Source organism: Carcharodon carcharias, chromosome 2 (genome assembly GCF_017639515.1).
Source record: "Carcharodon carcharias isolate sCarCar2 chromosome 2, sCarCar2.pri, whole genome shotgun sequence".
Lineage (NCBI taxonomy): Eukaryota > Metazoa > Chordata > Chondrichthyes > Lamniformes > Lamnidae > Carcharodon > Carcharodon carcharias.
Genome location: NC_054468.1, coordinates 127,622,586 through 127,644,009, shown reverse-complemented (window position 1 = coordinate 127,644,009; position 21,424 = coordinate 127,622,586). Strand labels below are relative to the sequence as shown.

Sequence of the window (21,424 nt, the reverse complement as noted above, 5' to 3'; positions counted from 1 at the left end):
GTCTTTAATGTTTGGTGAAACATTGATTCAGTGTCACTTTAACAGTGTGTCTGCCTGCAGTGAAACATAAAACTAGTGCCAATGTAAAACTGCCTTTTTCTGGCTTGCTGCCAACACCTTTGTACTGCTTATTAGTTCAGATGTGAAAGACTTGGTCTGAAGTTTGATTCTGTTCCTCTCCCTGCACTCTCTCACTTGTATCCTCCTCCTCTTCACGCAGAGGAGCAGATCAGTCGGAGTGTTTGTGAAGCGCTGTCATCAGTAGTGAGCGCTGTAATACTCGTCCTCCCCTGACTGTGCGGTTTTCTCTCACTCTAGGTTGGTCAATTGATATGAAGTGCGATCCTACAGGCGACAGTGTCATACTGTGACACTGAGAGCTGCGTTGGATTTTGTTTGTCTCTCCCCTTCTCTGGATGCTGGTCATGGCAATCCCACTCCATCACAAATCACCTGCAATTGCTTTGCTGCAGAAGATTCAGGCTAGTGATTTGGACACTTTTGGCAGGCAAACTCTACAGTTACCTATAAGTGGCGATGGACCTCTGAATGAAATCTATGTGGAAAAAAATCGAGCAGGAGCAATGAACTACCCAGAAGGTGGCTACGAGTTTGCTGCTGCAGCTACCTTGTACAACCCAGCTGGCCTTGGTTATGCAGCTTCCACCGACTCACATGGCTCCGGCAACATTGGAGGTCTTCACTCCCTCAACAGCATGTCTCCAAGCCCGCTGGTCTTTTTACAGACCGCACCCCAGCTCTCATCCTTCGTTGCCCATGGACAACAGGTCCCCTATTACGTGGAAAACGAGCAGAGCAGCTGCAGCAGTTTTGGGCTGCGAGAGGCTCCCCCTTCCACCTTTTACAGGTAAGGAGACTCTTCTTACTGTCTACTTTCTCTGTTGCCCTTACAGCCTATAGAATGGGTGTGGGGTGGGGGGTGGTAAATGGCAGAACTTTTAAACCGACCCCCTTGAATATTGTACCATTACCCCAAAGTCTGCTGCGCGCCCAGGAGTGATCCTGAAATAATTATATTTGGATATGACACTCACTTCATTTCCCGTGCAACGCGTGATGACGGTTGAAATTTTATGGGGTGCATCTCACTTCACTCGACTCCTGCCAAGTTTTGTTCGGGCTGCGCACTTTCCCCCTACACCGAGTGAATCTGACTGACGGATGGCTTCAGCTTTGGGTGTGCCCTGGATTTTACGGCAGGGATCTCTGAAGTTGTTTGCAGCGTAGTGACGGTTGCTGGAATTTGGGCTCGACCTGAATTGTACAGAAGTTGCATTGCAGTCAAAAATGTGTTAGCACAACTAGAACCTCCGAATAGCTGAACTTTAGGTTGGAGTTTCGAGGTGATGTTAACAAGACTGGATCAGCCAGAGGAAGCAGAACATTCAGTCAGCTTATCAGGTTCCTTGACAAAATAGACGCAATACCTTTAGCCCTCAGAGAGGAGAAAAGAAAATCGGTGGGGCATTTTCCACTGTTTTGTATTCCTTGCACTACCATTGCTACCAATCAGATAGTGAGTGTAATTGTGTAGTTCAGCCTGCCCCCACACATTGAAATTTAATGCAGTTAGTGCCTTAAATTGCCCTGCGTTAAAATCAAACCAGACGAGTAACCTCAGATCACGAATCAAATTCCCCACGGCCCCAAATGTAGAGAGATACACAGCGGACACATTTTGTGATGTAGGGGGTTTGTAGTGAGTGATAAACCTTGGGAGGAAAACACTTTTGTTCTCTGACATTCTCTCGTGTGTTGGTGTAAAATGGTTGCAAATTCACTCTGTGGCATTAGGCAATAATATCATTGATAATTTGACATGTCCTGAACATAACTTCCTTAACAGCACTCAGGAGTTTAAAGCATAACAGAGTTTCTAAGCCCTTTGTGCCAATCAAGGAATCGCATTATAGAAATGTACACGGGATCTGGTAGAAGTAGGAAAGAATTCAGACCCACTGGCCCCTACATAAATGACAGCAAGAGGTGATTTGTAGCCCAAGTATATTAGACACAGGTTTTTCTATTATTGCTATTTCTCTCAACAAGTTCAGGCAAGCTTCCTTTTACACTTTCTCGGACCACAGTTGTGTTTCGTTTTGATTGTGCAATCAATAGTTTGGATACCAATCCTGTGAACAACGCGAGGTCAAATGTGCATTTTTTTTCTTTAAAAAATAACTCTGTGGCGTGAAGAGGTTTGATAAAGTAGAAAAGGGAGAAACTATTTCCACTGGCAGGAGGGTTGGTAATCAGAGGACACAGCTTGAATGTAACTGGCAATAGAACCAGAGGGGAGATGAGAAATATTTTGTTGCGCAGTTATGGCCTGGAATGCGCTGCCTGAAAGGGTGCTGGTAGCAGATCCAAAAGGGACTCACAAAAGGGAATTGAATAAAACATAAGACGGAAAACATTGCAGGAACATGGGGAAAGAGCAAAGTTTGTGGTGGGGAACTCATTGGATAGTTCTTTCAAAGAGCCGGCACACGTACAATGGCCCGAATAGCCTCCCACTGTGTTATGAGTTTCGATGATTCATCTGTGTGACTGGGCTGTTTCAGGTTTGCGCAGCGAGATCACCTGCTTATTGTGGGAGCGGTAATGGTTGCATTGCATCTCATTCTTTGTTAGCCTTTGTCTAGACTTCGGGGTGGGGGGTGGAAATTCCCTGCTCTACCTGGGCAGGGAGAGAGCAAATTACCTGGGAAGCACAAAAGAAGCCGCGACCAAGGAGAGCAATATATAAAGGCAATGGATAAGGTTGAGCAATAGATTATCTGTGAACATTTCGAAGGGCCCAACAGGTTCTGTATGTTGGATCAGTGGAAATGCTGCTGTAACACAATCATTTATTTATATTTATTCTCCTTTTACCACTCTCCTCACTATGACTGCTATCCCGTGGAGTTTGAGCTTTTTATTAAGGAGCTCTCTCCTCCACTGCTGCCTCCTCGCCAGCCCTTCCAACAGTGAGCTGGGTGAGCCCCAAGTAGACCACTCCTATTGCGGTTCCTTCTGTTCCTGTTAAGGGACGCATGGCCTGTGCGTTGTGCTTCCCCAGGAGCCCACACCACCCGGTCAGGAACTGCACACACAGGACTGCATGCAGCCCCTCAGCCAGCCCAGCTGTAGTCGTCGGAGGCCAGTACCATGAGCCTGCTCAGGGCCCCCTCGTTGCTCCCTGTTGGTTCAATTGCTTAATGAAGCCGAGTGGGTGCTCCCAGACTTGATCCCTGACACATGCTGGTGTCAGGCCAGGGATAGAAGTATGTGGGGAGGGGGGTGCAGTAGATATATTACAAAGCCCCTGGACTGCAGGTGGATGAAGGGAGGAAATCAACTAAATCACCATCTCCCGATCACTATCCAACCGCTCCTGTTGGGGACAATTATGTGTTGAGGTGGGAACTAGAGCAGGCTTGGCGGTGATGCCCCGGCGGGGTCATTAGTGTGGCAGCGCTTCCTATCTCAGCTCATGCATGAAAAATGGGTTCTTGACCAAGGTACTGGGTGGCACATGACATCTCCACAGCCATTGGGCACATTTTCCAATGGCAATCTCCGGATGCAAAGCCAGGCCCACTGGGAGTGGGAGCCTGTATTAGGAATGGGGCTCAGACCAGCAAGAAGTTGACACCTTCAGGAGAGGAGAGCAAACTGGCAAGAAGAAAAATAAACCCTTTTACAAGTAACCTTGGTAAAAATAAATAAGGCTGCCAGCATCCAATGTTTAACTTCAGTAAGATATCAGAATTGACATGGATAAATATTGATCAGAAAATATTTTAAGAATGAGGCCCAGGATTAGTTTGGTGATCACTGGATCAGAAAACACATATTTCAATGTACTTTAAAATGAGGAGTTTGAAGGAAACATTCCACATGAAAATTTGGAATCATAGAATGTTCTAGCACACAAACCAGCCTTTTGGCCCAACGACATTGTGCTTTTGTCCACATGAGCCACCCAGTCTAATCCTACTCACCTACTCAGTCCCAAAGCCTTTAACACCCCACCCAGTCTAGTCCTACTCACCCACTCAATCCCAAGCCCTTTAACATTCCACTCAGTCTAATCCCATGTTTACTCACTCCCCAGATCCTTTAATATTCCACCCACTCTAATCCCATGCCTGCTCACTCCCCAAGCCCTTTAATATTCACCAACTCTAATGCCATGCCTGCTAACTCGCCAAACCCTTTAATATCCCACCCACTCTAATCCCCTGCCTGCTTGCTCCCCAAACCCTTTCGTATCCCATCTAATCTAATCTCACTATTGCTTAACCCTCATGTACTTTAATATCTCCTCCAGAGTAATCTCACTTTTCTGCTCACTCCCAATACCCTTTATTATCCCACTCAGTCTAATTCCATTGGTCTTCTCATTCCCCGTACACTTTTATATCTCATCCAGTCTAATTGCACTCCTGCTCATTCCCCATACCATTTAATACCCCATTCAGTCTAATTGCACTCAATTGCTCATTCTCCATTCCATTTAATACGTATCCCACTCAGTAATAATAATAAATTGTATTGGGATTTCAATAGCAGTAATAATGCAGGGATGAATTAATGGAATGCATTCAAAGTACCTTAGTTTTCTAGATCAATGTGCCAAGGAACCAATTGGGGAACATGTTATTTTATATCTAATGTTGTGCAATGATACTGTGTTAATTAATAACATTGTGGTAAAGGAGCAATTGAGGAAGAGTGATCATAATATGATGTAATTTGAAATTGAGTATGAGAGTGATTTAGTTAAACCTGTAGCTGGAGTCTTAAATCTGAACAAAGCAAACTATGTAGATACGAGGAATGGGTTAGTTAACGTAGACTGGGAAACTTGATTAAAATATATCACAGTAGACAGGCAATGGCAAACATTTTAAAGAATTAATGTATAATTCACAAGAAATATACATTCCCTGAAGGAATAAAAATTCCACAGGAAATCTGGTGTAACATTGACTAATAAGAGAAGTTAAGGATATTATCATATCAAAGGAAGAGGCTTATAACAGTATCAAAAAGAGCAATCAGCCTGAGGATAGGGAGGATTTTAAAATTCAGCAAAGGATGACCATGAAATTGATGAAGCCAAAATAGGATCTGAGAGTAAACTAGTTAGAGACATAAAAACAGACTGTAGTACCTCCTATAGATATGCAAAAGAGAAGAGATTTGTGAGAGTGAATGTGGGTCCCATAGAGGCAGAAACAGGAGAAATTGTAATGAGGGAGTAAGGAAATGGCGGAGAAATTAAAGAAACAATTTGTACCTATATTCACAGTTGATGATACAAACAACATTCTGTATGTATTGAGAAACCAGGGTCAAGTGAAAATCAGGAACTTAAGGATTATTAGTATTAGTAAAGAAATAATGCCAGAGAAATCAATGGGACTAAGAGCTGACAAAGTCCCTAGACCTAGTAGCTTACATCCTCTGGTTTTAAAAGAGGTGGCTACGAAAACAGTTGATGCACTAGTTTAGATCTTGCAGAATTCCCTACAATCTAGAATGGTTCCCATGGCTTGGGAGTAGGAAATGTCGCCCCACTATTCAAGAAAGGAGCAAGAGAAAAAACAGGGAGCTATAGTTAGCCTGACAGCAGCACTGTGGAAAATGCTAGAATCCGATTTGGGACAGGATAACAGGGCGTTCAGAAAATCATGATATGATTGGTCCGAGTCAACATTAATTTATGAAAGGGAAATAATGTTTGACAAATCCATTAGAGTTTTTTGAGGATGTAATATATTAGCACGGATTAAGGATTGGCTAATGAACAGAAATAGATCCAAGCTACAACATACATATAGGACAGTATATTGTCACATCAAGTTATGCTCCTTGGCGCGGTAGGGTTAGTTGGCTCAGTTGGCTGGACAGCCGGCATGGATCTGAATGGTGCTAACAGCACAGAGTTCATTCTGTCTGGGGTGGGTTCAGGATCTGGCTCCTTGCCCTACCCATGGTGACGGTTGTGGTGCTGTGGGTCAGGCCTGCATTTGGTCAGAGAACTGAAGAAGAAGAATGGACAGAAAACAAAGTAGGAATGAACAGGTCATTTTCAGGTTGGTGGGTTGTAATTAGTGGAGGGCTGCAAGGATCAGTGCTTGGACCTCAACTATTTGCAATTTATATCAACGTCTTAGATGAAGGAACTGAGTGAATTGTACCTAAGTTTGCTGATGGTACAAAATTAAATGGGATAGTAAGCTGTGAGGAGGATACAAGGGGGTTACAAAAGGATTTAGACAGGTTAAGTGAGTGGGTTACCTTATGTCCCATCATATTTCTCTCACTACCATTACCATCAATCCAAGGGAACCTGGCTTAATGAGGACGTAAAAGAGGAACAGCACCAGGCATACCTAAAAAAAGAGATGCCAATCTGGTGAAGCTACAACATAGGATTGCGAACATGCTAGACAGAGCTAAGTGACCCCACAACTTACAGAGCAGATCAAAGCTCTGCTGTCCTGTCACCAGTTTTTGAATAGTGTTGGATAATTAAAAACTGGAGGAGGAGATTAGTAACAGTGAAACTTAATTGGTAACTCACTTTCTCTCTGGTGATACAGTATAGAAGAGGTGTGCCAGTGTTTTCAGGGATGGAGGAGCAATTGATTTGGTGCTTGGAGTCTCCCCTCCCCACAGTTATTTTTGGACAACTGGAGCCTATTCTGCTTTTCCCCCTTTCTTTTCATGCCCCCTATTCTACTTGCCTGTCTCCACTTAGCTCCTCTAGTACTCTCTCTATCTTCTATTTGTCTTTCATTTTTGTCAGGTGCCTCCGTTTGCCCCGCACATCTCTCATCTGCCGATTAACTCACCAGTCCATTCTATTCCTTTTCCTGTGCTGAGTGTGACTCCTGTGCTTTCTGGCTTGGTTTTGGATTTTCACCATTTTCTTTTTGTTCAACTGTTCCCTCACTGAATTATGGCAAACTTATGGTTGTGCTGGAGAGGCAGGAAGGTGGGAGTGGGGAAATATATTTGTCATTTGCCAACAAAGATTTGGAATTTTGTTGCCGGGATTTGAAAGTTAGTCGATGCTCTTTATGACTGACATTTGGTTTTCCAGCTTTTTCTGCATACCCAACGTAAAAAAACAGCCCAAGAAGAATTGTTCTGTATTTGTTAACAAACATGTTTTTGATTCTTTCATGGGACTTGAGCGCCATTGGCAAGGACAGCATTTATTGTCCATCCCTAATTACCCTGAGAAAGTTGTGGTGAGCCTTTTTCTTGAACCGCGACAGTCCATCTGGTAACCGCCAAACTACAAGGAGTAAGCATCATAATCTCCATGGAAACAGACCTCTGAGGGCAAGGTAGTCCTCTACAATGTAAATGAAGAGCTACGTAAGACAACTTTAAGCATGATCTTACTCTGCTCCATAAATGATGGCATGGGTTGGCCAATTTGGTGCATTTCTGTTGCTGATGTCAGGACCTAAAGTGTAAAATTATCTTTATGCATAAACAAGGGCCTTTTCCTGAGTTTAGGAGATTGGAGGCTGACCTGATGAAGCTATTTAAAATGATAGAAGGACTTGATAGTGTAGACGGTGAAATTATTTTCTCTGGTGGGTAAGTCCAGAACAAAGGACATAATGGTAACATTTAGAGTTAGGCCATCAAAGGTGAAATTAAGAAGTACTGTTTCAGACAAAACATAGTGGGATTCTGGAGCTTTCTCCCCCAAAATTTATAGAGACTGGATCAATTGGAGCTTCCTAGGCTGAATAAATTGATTATTGTTGGGTAAACATTTCATGGAAAGTGAAGCAAATGTGGGTAAATGGAGTTGAAGTGCAAATCAGCCATGATTTAATTGAATAGTGGGGACATGCTGGAAAGACTAAATGGCAGCTCTCCTGTTCATTAAGATTTTAGTTATTTTGAAGCCTGTCCCTTCTAAATCATCCTGGTTTGTAGTAAGGTGGTGAAAGTGAATGGCCTTCTAATGGTGTTCTCCTTCTTCTGACTCCTTTAATTGTTTTAAGTTTATAACTAATATCCAATTTCCTTCATTTGCACAGTTCATTTCTATTTGGGATGTGTATAGGTAACTTATGTCTGGCGCTAAGAGATCTCAGGTAAAGAACGGTTAGGCTTAAGCTTTGGTCCACTGCTTGCATTCAGCCTGCATTCCCTTTACTATAGCATCTATAGGATTGAATTTGCTTTTAGAGAATGGGGACTCAACAGGAAATTGATAGACTAGCAGAATGGGCAGACAAGTGGCTGATGGAATTTAACACAGAGAGGTGTGAGATGATGCATTTTGGCAGAAGGGATAGGGAGAAGCAATATATACTAAATGGCACAATTCTAAAGAGTCTACAGAGACAGACGGACCTCGGGGTCCATGCGTTCAGATCTTTGAAGAAGGCAAGACATATTGAGAGAGAAGTTAGCCAAGCATATGGGCTTCATGAACACAGGTATTGAGTACAAAAGCAGGGAAGTTATGCTGAAACTTTATAAAAATCTGGTTAGGTCACAACTAGAGTATTGCACCCAGTTCTAGTCACCACACTTTAGGAGGGGCGTGAAGATCCTTGAGAGTATGTACAGGAGATTTACCGAACGGTTCTAGGGATGAAGGATGTTTTTACAAGGTCAGGTTAGAGAAGCTGAGGTTGTTCTCCTTGGAGCAGGCGGGTTGAGGGGAGATTTGATAGAGGTGTACAAGATTTAGAAAGATAAACAAAGAAGAGCTGTTCCCATTAGATGATTGTACGAGGACTAAGATATTGGGCAAGATATGCAGGGGGAATGTGAGGAAGAATGTTTTTATTAGCAAGTGGTAATCAGCCAGAAATTGAACTTGCTGCCTATGTGGATGGTGGAATTGGAGACGATCAATGATTTCAAAAGAAAATGCAATGGGCACATGAGGGAAATAAATGGGATAGAATGGAGAATGGGAGTGACTGGATTGCTCCACAGAGAAAGGCATGAACTTGATGGGCTGAGTGGCTTCCTTCTGTGCCGTAATGACTCTATAATTCTATAGAGGGTACAACACAAATTCACTGGGATACTGTCTGGCGTGAGTAAGTGGCTTGAAAAAGTGGTTTCTCCTCAGATTACAGGGCAATATTACAGATGTTTGATCGAATCAGACTGTCTATAGTAGTTGATGGGCCAATAACACGACACAAAGATACAAGATTAAATGTTAGAGATTTTGAACAGAGCACAGAAGAAACATCTTCACACAGTTTTAGGGCTGTGGAATTCACTTGCAGGGTTAATGGTTGAAGCCGAAACCATATCAACATTCAAGATTATTTTGGATATGTGAAAGTAAAGGGGATGAAGAGATATGGAAACAGGGCAGGTAAAAGCTTGCATTGAGGGTAAATGCTGACATGGGTTGATTTGGCTGATTGGCCTGTTTCTGATTTGTAACCTAGGGAAGTGTTTTGATAGAGTAGATAGTGAGCAACCATTTCCACTGGCAGGAAAGTTGGTAACTGGAGGGCACAGGTTTACAGAAATTGGCCAAAGAACCAAGGGCAAGATATAGGCAATTTTCTTCATGTGACACGTTGTTATGATCTGGGCCACAATGCCTGAAGGGTGGTGGAAGCAGATTTAATAGTAACTTTCCAAGGAAAATTGGATATAGTATTGAACAGGAAACATTTGCAGGGCTATAGGGAAGGAGCAAGGACATAGGAGTAACTGCTTTGAAAGAGCTGGCACAGGCACAGTGGGCCAAATGGCCTCCTGTGGTGTTGTGAGAATTGCTGATAACTTTCATGCATTTCTGTGTATTAATTTTTACCTGTCTTTTAATTGATTTTGGGCAGTTTCATTGGCATCTCGCAACGCTTTGTGGCCACGATCCCAATCTTGAAAGTGTCCCAAAATCAGCCATAAATTGAACTGAAGAGGTTTAAAGCCAACTGAAGCAATAGGCGTGCACAAAGTGATCGATCCATATTGCAGCAAGCATGTTGTGTGTGAGATGGGAAAATCATTCTTGAGGCCTCGCTGTATCCCCTCGCATGCTGTATCTCATCCTGCCTTCCACTTTGTTGTCATTCTACAGAATTAACAATGACAGCCGACGCCAACGAGTTAACGATCATCTATCCAGCACAAGTGAGCAAAGCAGCCCATCTGCAGGCACGTTAGAATCAAGCAAGGAGACACGGTACTGTGCGGTGTGCAGTGATTACGCCTCAGGCTATCACTATGGAGTCTGGTCGTGTGAAGGCTGCAAAGCCTTTTTCAAGAGAAGCATTCAAGGTAACAGGTTGGGTATAATCTATCGGTACTACCTGGCATGGCAACAGCGGAGTGAGCAGGGCTTTTAAATGACAGCGAATTTGTGTAATCTTACCTGTATGATTTTAGAAGTTTGTTTTGCGTGTGATAAGTCGGGATATGTTGTATTATTTTCAAATTGCCTTGACAACAACCATAATCATAAACACTGATCAGTCATTAGCAACTCTCATTGAGATCACTCCATAGTGTTTTCATCTAATGTTACACCGCGGTGTGACATCTCAGCCTGGCATGTCGATGCCCCATGTTTGCTAGTTGGTACGATTGATTTTAATTAACTGATTACAAGGGAGATCTTGGCTTTCAGCCTCCATTTCAGTACAAAACTCATGGAATCTGACTTTTTGAAGGAATAAAGAACAAGGTGATTTTTGAATTTCTGAATAAGTTTTCCATTGAACATAAACTGCACAGGCGGAGTGACTGGGATAGAGTAGATGTTGAGCAGTCACTGCAGCAAAGTGTTGTGGGAGCTGATTGTGAAGAAGGATTAGTTGACGCTCAGGTCTAACCAACAACCAGTAGTATTACTGTGTCCATGACCTCTTCGGCTGCTCAGGGTCAAGTCACGCTGCATTTGCAAAGCGCAGAAATTGTGGTGAAACATTAGGTCCACTGTAAATCCAGATCCATATGTCTTGCTCTGCCTGGCCTCATCAAATTATTTTGGCTTCTATACTTCTCCAAAGCCACAAATTTAAAACTCTTATCTGGTGTTTAAATCGCTTAATGGCCTCAGCCCACTTTTCTCTGTAACCTCCTCCAGCCTTCTCAGGTCACTGCATTTCTCTCTTTTTAAAAAATTCATTCTTAGATTGTGGACACACTGGGAAGATGGACATTTGTTGCCTAACTCTGGTTTCCCCTGGAAAAGTGGCCATGAGACTTTTTCTTGGAAACACAAGCATCTGAAGGGAAAGTTGGAATTCTATGGGCAGAATCGTCTCAGATTTGCACTAACCGCGGAAGCGGGTGGGTAAAATGCCGTTTTACCCGTCGACCGCAATCGTGGGTTTTCACGCCGTATCGTCCCAAAACCGCTGCATTAGTCATGCCATTCCCGGGAAACACGCCATTTTGATGGCGGCTGGACTCTTATTCGCTTGCCCGCCATCACCTCGCTGCTTCATCAAGCCAGGTGCCATATTTAAAGTCCTGCCACTCGCACACATCTCAGCCCTTCCAGCCCACGACTGCTGCAGGGAAGGTGTCCACAAAAGGCAAAAAGACTGCAGCCCCCAGGTTTAGTGACGCATCACTGGAATGCCTTTTGGATATCATTGAGGCCCACTGGATGGACAGTGGCGTGACCAACTAGGCTTGATGGGCAGTGGCAGTGGTGATCAGTACCAATGCTGCACAGAAGAGGTTGGCCATCCAATGCAGATAGAGGATGAATGATCTTATCCATGCAGCAAGGGTATGGCAACCATCTCATCACTCTAAACTCACACTCAAACCCATCACACACTTACTGGCATCTCATTCACTGCCAGCTCAAGGGACATCAACAGCCATTCTCACATGCATACCCTCAGGTCCATCTGGCCTCATCTCCTCTGAAGACTGCCTCCTCAGCCCTCACCCTCTTGAGGCCATTTGCACAGGTCAACACGAACCCCTTCACACACCCTGGGATACCCTCCTTCCGCAGTATGGCCCTCGTCCTGCAGCCTCTTCCCTTGCCTGAGGCCACTTTTCTGCCTTCTCTGAGCAAGCCCTAGCCCTGCAGCCATTGAAAAGCCACCCGCATATGGCTGGTCTGGTAGGTAGAGACCTGCTTGTGAGCCCCCCTAAAAGTGACGTGGCGCTGTCTGTGAAGCCTGGCGCTGATGACTGTGAATACTGACTGAAGCAAACTAGGCAAACAAACCTTGAAGTCCCGAGCGAAATGCAGCCCACCAGGTGCATGTTAGTTAAGTGCTGTTGTGAAACACATCAGTGTATTTTCCCGTCAACGTGGATGGACGATCCAGCGCGGGGGGAGGGGTGGTGGGCAGGAATGATTCCGGCTGATATGCTGATGTAATACAATGAGGGTCCTGACTCCTGGCGTCTGATGGCGGGTAATGCAGCCAGCAACTGGCGGGCTGAGCGGACGATCGCGAACTGGTTTCATGCCATCGTGAAACTGATCACGCCATATGGTCAACTCGTGCCACCGAACACGCCCGACATTGACGGGCATGAAAAATCCTGGTCTATGGGTGGAATCTTGTGGAGGTGATGGGGGTTTCGACTGCCCGCTGGTGGGTGATGTGTGTCCCGCGTCGCCTCCTTTTGGGAGGGATGGCTGCATCATGCTCCACTCAGGCATTTGACAGGCCAGCAGTGGACCTCCTCGTCGCCCTGTGATCAAGGACCCTGTGGGGTGAGGTGCCACCCACCAAGAGCTACAGGCCAATCGGAGGCCAGTGGCTCTATTGTAAGGCAGCACCAGTGGGGAGGCAGTGGCTGCTGCCGGTACGACACCCACCTGAGGCCTAGTATTGTTGCTGGATCCTAGGCCACAGGTGAATGAAGGCGGGAGGGGGCGGCATGAGGGCTGTTGGCAGCAAGGGCAGGGGTTTGCCTCTCAGTGGGCTCCCCCTCAATGCTGAATCTTTCAGTCAGGCTGTGTGTGCCTTTGAAGGAGGGACCCCACCCGCTGAAGCCCACAAGCAACCCTGCCATGGCCTTACTTGTGCTCTCCACAGGGTGAGTTCACCTGTCCGCTGCTGGGTTAATACCAGTGGTGGCACAATGAGGCCCTTAAGTGGGCATTAACTACATTAATTGTGCACTGAAGGCCTCAATTGGTGGCGAGGCAGGAAGGCCATTCAAGAGCCTTCCCGCCACAGGCTTAATCGGGGCAGAGGTGGGAAGGTGGCAGGGTCCCCAACCCTTCGCCCTCCCACCTGATTAAATGCCCCTTGTCGCCAAACTCAACATAGGTGGGAGGCAGTGGGAGGTGGGCACACAGGCTTCCGGCTGCATTTCTGGATTTGGGGATCTGATCTATTCACTACTGAAATGTGCATCAATTAAATTAAATGAAAATGCCAAGATAAAAGCATTTGTTGAGTATTGTAAAACCTAAACCTCATTTAAGGTAACTCGAAGAAGCATGGGAAGGAGCATTTTAGCCATGATCTAAGCGAATGGCACAACAGGCTCGAAGGGCTGAATGGCCTTCTCCTGGTCCTATATTCCTATGTCAGATTCTTTGACTTCAGGCACGGCCTTGTACATTTTCTGCCTCTAATCGTTCAGACGTTTGGTTTCTCCCTGGCGACAGGTCACCGTAACAGTGACTTATTTCCTTTGTGAACTTTCCACCCTGTGGGATGAGTTAGTTACACCAGAAGGACTCGCGCTGAACTTCACAACTGTCCAACAGAAACGAAGTGAAATAACAGAACTTGCATTTGCATAGTGCCTTTCATGACCTCAGAGATACCCCCTGAAGCGCCTTACACCTAATGAAGAACTTTTTTGAAGTGCAGTAATGTAGAAAACACAGCGGCCAAATTGCACCCAGGAAGATCCCACAAACAGCAATGACCAGATCATTGGTTTTTGTGGCTTTTTTTTTAAAGGGCACAGAGAGAACTCCTTTGCTCTTCTTCAAGGAGTGCAATGGGATCTTATCTAGGGTCCAGGAATTCTGGGAAGTGGGACCTCCCTGACTGAAGGGAGGGCGAAACAGCAGCCAGAGGGAAAAGATGGAAATTGCAAATCTAACCTGCTTTACTTGGGTTAGTGCCAAATTCGGGAATTCTTTAACGACCGGAACAGGGACTGGGATCTTATGGTTGGCATGTAGCCGTGCTAAATCTTGCAGTGCATCTACACCTCTAGTAAATCCCACCACCTGTGAATTTCCTCAATGCAGTTCCCTGAGAGTTTTGTATTTGTTGTACAAATCTCTATGACATGCCGCAATGTGCTGTACGCCAGGAAGACTGCTATTCCCTATGCAACTGTGAAACAAGACTGCTGGTAGAGATTCAGTCTGAAGGGCAGCTAGTGGGTGACTTAAAAGTACAGGCCGCACATGCTACTTCAATACGCTGAAGTTTGTTTGCCTGATTCTAATGTTTCAGGATTAACTGATGTAACGTCTCGGCTAACGATGTGGAGCCCATTGTTCCAGTTGGAATTTACTTCACGCAACACTGAAGGAGTAATGGGATTGATTTGTTCATGGCAGTGCAGTCGCTGTTGTTAGTGGAGATGAGATAGCTTGTCTGACCTTGATGTGGGAGAGAACAGTTTGTGTGCTGGACGAGTTTCTGCCAGGGAAGCCAGTAAAAGTGAACTATAAAGGCACTTTATTGAGGCAATTTTAATGCAAAAAAAGGAGAGGCCAGAAAAGCTGTTGCTGTACTATGTATAGTTTGTGCCGATTTATGATATTCTTTGAACTGATTATGAAATGCCTCCTTTCAAAGAAATTAACTTATTTGTATATATGTTGTGGCCATTTTTTTGTAGAGAGTAGTTTTGGACCTATTTTAAAATCTCCCTTCTAGCACTGTCTTACACTCAACCATCACCCCACTCCACTGCACTCATGCTGAGCTACACTGTCTCCATGTCCCGAAGTGAATTGAATCTGAAATCCTTTGACGTGTTTTTAAACCTCCTCCACAGCCTCACCCCTGCTGCCTCCTCCAGTCTGACTCCCCGTCCCCGATCCCTCTGCCTCTTCTGACTAGGACACTCCCTTCTGGCGCACCCACCCCCATCCTCCCCACCCCCGTGTCTCCCCGCCACCCCCCCCCCAACCCCATTGGCAAAGTTTTAAGTGGCCTCCAGCCCTACGCTCTGGAAATTCCTCCCTGAACATTTCTCCTGTCCCCATAAACCCTTCTCAAACTTCCATCGTACTGATCAAACTTTCAGTCAGCTCTCTTGCTGTGTCTCTTTGCCTGATTCTTCATTCCTTTTGACTTCCTTTTTTTAATGTCTCTCCACCTTGGGACGCTTTCCCCCATTAAAGGCGTTATATTTCATTCCATATATATCTGTCGATTGTGTCAGTTTAAATGTTTTAGCTACATTTTAAAAGACTGTGTTCCAGTCGTTTTTTATATAAAAAAACAAACTTAGTGAATGATTTGCTTTTGACTGCACTGAACGTTCTTTTGAAAGCAGGCCTGTTCAAACCCCCACTATCTACACTCCAACCTCATTAAAACACCAAAAAGACCAATTCAAGAGGCTGTGCTCCCTGGCTAGCACAGAGCTGGGCTAGGCTGGAGCAGGGGGTGCAGAAAGGGCTATTGAGGAACAGTTTGCAATTAATACTATCTCATATCCCAAGCGTTTCATAACTGATAAATAAGTCTCTGTTGTTCTGAGGGCAAGCACAGCAGTTCATTTGAACAGAGCAACAACAACTAGTTGCTATTATATAGCCCCTCTAATGTAGTACGATGCTTCACATGATTGTTTGCAGACAAAGAAATTGACACTGAGCCACATTGGGAGATTTTAGGATAGCAGGTAGGTTTTAAGGAGCATTTGAAGGAGAGGTTGGGGGAGGCGGAGAGACTTAGGGAGGGGATGCTAGAGCTCAGGGCCTAGGTGGCTGAAGGTGCAGCCACCAATGGTGGGGTGAGGGAAATTGCCGCTGTACAAGAGGCCAGAATTAGAGGAACTGCAGAGTTCCCAGGGGATTGTAGGGCTGGAGAGGAAGTTATAGAAATTTAGAGGGCATTGGATAAAAAAAGGCCTTGCTGGACTGAAAGCCAAATCTAAGTGAGGATAGGTGAACTGGATGGCACACAGTAAGATATAGGCAGCAGAGCTTTGGGTGCAAAGCTCCACATACAGGTACTGAGATAATTTATCAGTTAATCTGATTATAGTGGAGTTGGCTGAGGGAAGAATGTTGGTTAGGAGAATTCCCTGCTTCTCAAGTAGTGCCACAGAGGTAGGGCTATTCGTTGATGATTCCACAGTACTCAGCTCCATTCTCAATTCCTCAGATATTGAAGTAGTCCATATCCACTGCAGCAAAACCCGGACAACATCCAGGCTTGGGATAAGTGGTAAGTAATATTTGTGCCACACTAGTGCCCATCTCCAACAAGGGGGCATCTAACCATCTCCCTTTAACAGTCGATAGAATGACCATCGTTGAATCCCCTCCATCGACATCCTGGAGTCACCAAAATCTCTCAACTGGGCCAGCCACATAAATATTGTGGCTACAAGAGCAGGCTAGAGGCTGGGGATTCTGTAGTGAGTGATTCACCTCTTAACTCCCCAAAGCCTGCCCGCCATCTAAAAGGCACAAGCCAGGAGTGTGATGGAATACTCTCCACTTGCCTGGATGGGTGCAACTGCAAAAGCACTCAAGAAGCTCAACAGCACCCAGGATAAAGTGTTGTTATTATTGACTGTTGAATGTTCTTTGCCTTTCTCAAAAAGGCACCAAAATATAACTTTGCAATATACAGTTCAGCGAAGAAACAATATATGTTTGCAGAAGGAAAGTCAGCATGAACCAATCTAATTTAATAATATAACAAGGTGATAGATTGGAAAGTATATGCAACATCATCCAATGTTGTCCATCATCATGGTTGTGTCATGGTCATGTCACTGGACTAGTAGTCCAGAGGCCCAGGCTAATGCTCTGGAGACATGGATTTGAATCCCCCTATGGCAGCTGCTGGAATTTGAATTCAGTTAATAAAATCTGGAATATAAAGCTAGCCTCAGTTATAGTGACCATGAAGTTATCAATTGTTGTAGAAACCCATCTGATTCACTAATGCCCCTTTAGGGAAGGAAATCTGCCATCCTTACCTGGTCTAGACTACGTGCGACTCCAGCCCCACATTAATGTGATTAACTCTTAACTGCCCTCTGAAATGGCCTAGCAAGCCACTGAGTTCAAGGGCAATTAGGGATGGGCAATAAATGCTGGCCTTGCCGGTGAGCCCCACATCCCATGAAAGAATAAATGAAAACAAAATGATCCACATATATGTAGCACCGTGAAGTACAATCATCGACAACGTAAATTATTGTTCAATTTCCTCTCACAGTCACTCTGCTCTGCAATTTCGTCACCTTTTTATGTTGTGAAGAGATTAGGGAGACCTTGTGAATGAACCCTGTGTGGAGAATACATTTTGTGATCCCACTCTATCAGTGTCAAGATAGGCAGTGAGTAGCTGGCTTAGCTGAGCCTCTGCTCTTTGATTTGATTTTCTCTCCATGTAACTTGGGTCAGTGGACAACATTAAGCAGCTGTTCAAAAGCAGAAGTTCATCGTAGCCATGACATAGAGGCTTCGTTAAAATAGAAGGCAGTTTGTGAACTACTAGCACAAGGCCGTTCATTATCCAGTGGTCATGGGCATAATGCCTTATGTACTCTCTCTATCTCAATAGCAGACTGTATCGGTAACTATCAGAATCAAGGGCAACTTGCACTGTTAAAAGGGAAATCAGCCAAGCTCCTTCCATTGACTCTGGTATCTTTAAATGCTAACAGACGAACCCTGTGTGCGATCTGCCCCTGGGCTCTGGTAGGGAGGCTGAGGGACAGCTGGAAGGCTAACCAAACAGAACAACTTCTTCCTCTTCCCATCTACAAAAAAAAAGATTTGCATTTATATATCATCTTTCTTGATCTTAGGACATTCTAAAGTGTGAATGAACTATTGCTGAAGTGTAGTCACCGTTGTAATATTGGGAATGCAGCAGTCAATTTGCACACAGCAAGCTCCCATAAATAGCAATAATGACCCATTTTTAGGGAAATTGGTTGAGGGATAAACTTATAAAAGACAGCTAACATCTGCTGAAGGAAGATTCACAGATAACTGCAAATATTAAAGCTGTGTCCAGAAAGCAAAAACATAATTAGGATTTGATTTCACATACTTTTCTGATTAAGCAGCCAATCTCTATCTATCACTCTGTAAGAGGATACAAATGACACATTCCTTGTCCTTTATCTATTTCATAGTAAAGAAAGAACAAAGCTATTGGCAGATTTCACAGTAATAGCCTCTCAGCCTATAATTACGTTTCCACGTTCCTTACTGTTCTTGTTGATTTCTCAAAATGTCTGCATCAAACATGCATTCCGTGGTAAGAGCTTAATTGTTGCTCATTTTTCCGAGTAAACTTGACAGCTTTTGGTAAAAGGCACATGCTGTATCTCCAGGAGTAGATCTCTTGGGGGGCTAATATCCCACCTTGTGTTTGTTGATTGACAACCTCAGCCACAGAGTCACCACATGTCAGAAACTTGCGAATGTGTTTCATACTCAAGGAGTTATTTATTTGAGCTCTGCTCATCCTCATTAATTTGATTATATTCATGATGAAACAGTTAATGGTAGTATAATGTATCTGATGGAGAAGTAATATTACTAGTTTGGCTTTGGTTTGAAGCAGCTTCACTTTCGTGCCAAAGTTAAGTTTATGTAGTTAAAATTTGTTATTTGAGCAGACCCTGACTGCAGATTCAAGCATCCTTTACACTTTTTAAAGTTTTTGGGATCTGGACATCTCTAACAGGGCCAGTGTTTATTGCCTTTCTATAGCTGCCCTTAAAGGCATTAAAGAGGATGCAGGAAAGATTCACAAGAATGGTGCTAGGGATGAGGAGCTTCAGTTATGCTGATAGATTGGGGAAGCTGGGCTGCTCTCCTTGGAGAAGAGAAGGTTAAGAGAAGATTTGCTAGAGGTGTTCAAAATTCTTAGGGGTCTGCATAGTGTAGATAGGGTGAAACTGTTTCCGTGGGCAGAAGGATTGAGAACCAGAGGACATTGATTTAAGGTGATGGCCAAAGGAGTAATGGCAATGTGAGGAAAAAATTGTTTTACATGGAGCGGTTAGGATCTGGAATGCAGTTCCTGATAGTGTGGTGGAGGCAGATTCAACTGAGGCCGTCAAAAGAGAATTTGATAATTATCTGAAGAGAAAAGAATTGCAGGGCTTCGGGGAAAACGGATTGTATGTTTTATGTATCTTCATACTCTTTTTTTTCCCCTCGGAGAATGGTGTGGAGTGTTGGAACGATTTGCAGCCTGAATACCAGCCTGTTGAGCCAGAATGTGAATGCCCCTTCCATGGCCATCGAGTTCTGATGTGGGACTTGAACTGGGTCTTCCAGCTCATAGGCAGGAGTGCTACCAACTGAGCCACAAGACCAGGTGGGGAAGTGGAACTAGGTGAGTTGCTCTTGCAGAGAGCTGGCATGGACATGACAGCCCGAATGGCCTCCTTCTGTGCTGTAACCATTCTGTGTTTCTCTGAATAGGCGATGGCGGGCCTCCTTCTTGAACCGCTATAGGTTGTAAGGTGAAGGTGCTCCCACATTGCTGTTAGGTCATGCTTCCATCCCTGCCACAACACTGAAACAGCCCTAACCTAAGCCACAAATAACATCTTCAACCACAGTGCACTAATCATCCTCATTCTTTTTGATCTTCCTTCAGTCTTTGACATAGTGAAATATACCGCTGTCTTCCAACTCTCTCTTCCATTACCCAATTGAGCGGAATTGTCCTCAAATGGCATAATTTGGATCTACCCAATTGTAATCAGAAAAGTTCTTACTGTGTCTTCCCCTCCCACCCCCTTATCTCTGTTGTCTCCCAAGGATCTCTCCTTAATCCCCACCTCTTCCTCAACCATCTGCTTGCCTTTAATGACATCACCCAGAGACATGGGGTCAGCTTGCTCATTTATGCTGATAACACTCAGCTCTACCTCTACATCTCTCAATCTCACTACTACCTCTTTGCTGTTAGACTCATTTTCCAATATCTCATCTTGGATGAGCCACAATTTCATCCATTTAAACATTGCAAAGACTGAAAACATTGTCTTCAGTCACAGCCTCAAACTCTGTTCCATAGTCAATTACTCCATTGCCTTCCCTGGCCACTGTCTGAGGCAGAATCTGACTGTTTTAGAATCTTGGTATCTTAGTCAAACCTTATTCGAGCTTTCTACACCATTATTGACTCCACCAGAAAGTCTTCCTACTTTCACCTCTGTAATATTACCCCACTCCACTCCTGCCTCAGCCTATCGGCTAAAACCCTCATCAATGCTTTTGAGGATTCCAACTCTCCCCTGCTTGACCTCCCATCTTGCCCTTATCTTAACTTGCACCAAATGCCACTCACCCATCACCCTTGTCCTTGCTGACCTACATTAGCTACCAGTCCACCAGTGTTTCCAATTTGAAATTCTCATCCTTGTGTTTAAAATGCATCATGGCCTTGCCCCACCTTATCTCTGAAACCTTCTCCAGCTCTATGACCTCACCAAACGCTCCATTGACTCTGGCCTCTTTTGTCTACAAACCATGAATGGCCATGCCATCAATGTCCAATAGCCTGGAACTGCCTCCATGAATCCTTCTGTCTCTCCACTTCTCTCTCCAACTCCCATCCTTGTCACCCAACTCTTCGGCCAAGATTTTGTTCACCTGTCCTATTGTCTGGTTCTTTGTCTTAGCAATTCCCAACTCCGCAAACTCCGGGAGAAAGTGCCCAGGATGATCTAACTTTCATTCCCAGTTTGGGGGGTTAGAAGGGGGCAGCATTGACGGGAGTTGGGCTCGCTACCCCTGGAAAGAGTTCAGAGGCAGCCATATGGGCTAGTAGGTGCGGAGGCAAGCTCTTTGAAAGGTCAGCCTCAGTGATCTGGCACCTCAGCCCAGCTGTTTAAAAGATAAATAATAAAACAAAAAACAGCGCTCGCTCCTCACCCCCCCGCAACACACTCTCCATGCCCCATCCAGGCCAACCCATGCCACCTCATGCCCTCATCCACTTCCCATGGCCCCTCATACCCTCCATGCCAACTTATGCCCCTCTTCCCACCCCCAATGGCTCTCTCTAGCCCCATGTCCGCTTAGGGCCAACTCATGCCAACCTATGCCTCCCCACCCACCATCCTTTGCCCTTATTCCATACCAACCCATCCATTATCCACCACGGGCAGAACTCAGGACCTATGCTCATTTGGAATAAAATAATATTCTAATTGTCTATTACGGAGTTTATTTAAAAAAAAAACACTCTCATTTATAAAAACCCATTGGCCA

At 44.7% G+C, this 21,424-nt stretch overlaps 1 protein-coding gene across 1 annotated transcript in view; it reads left to right on the top strand.

Annotated features, from left to right (window-relative positions):
- Positions 1-425: 425 nt before the first annotated feature.
- esr1 (estrogen receptor 1) overlaps positions 426-21,424 on the top strand; it is a 301,449-nt gene continuing 280,450 nt past the window's right edge. Inside the window, exons 1-2 of the mRNA XM_041206645.1 lie at positions 426-868; positions 10,109-10,308. Of these exons, the coding sequence (XP_041062579.1) occupies positions 426-868; positions 10,109-10,308 (643 nt within the window). The remainder of the gene's footprint in view (positions 869-10,108; positions 10,309-21,424) is intronic.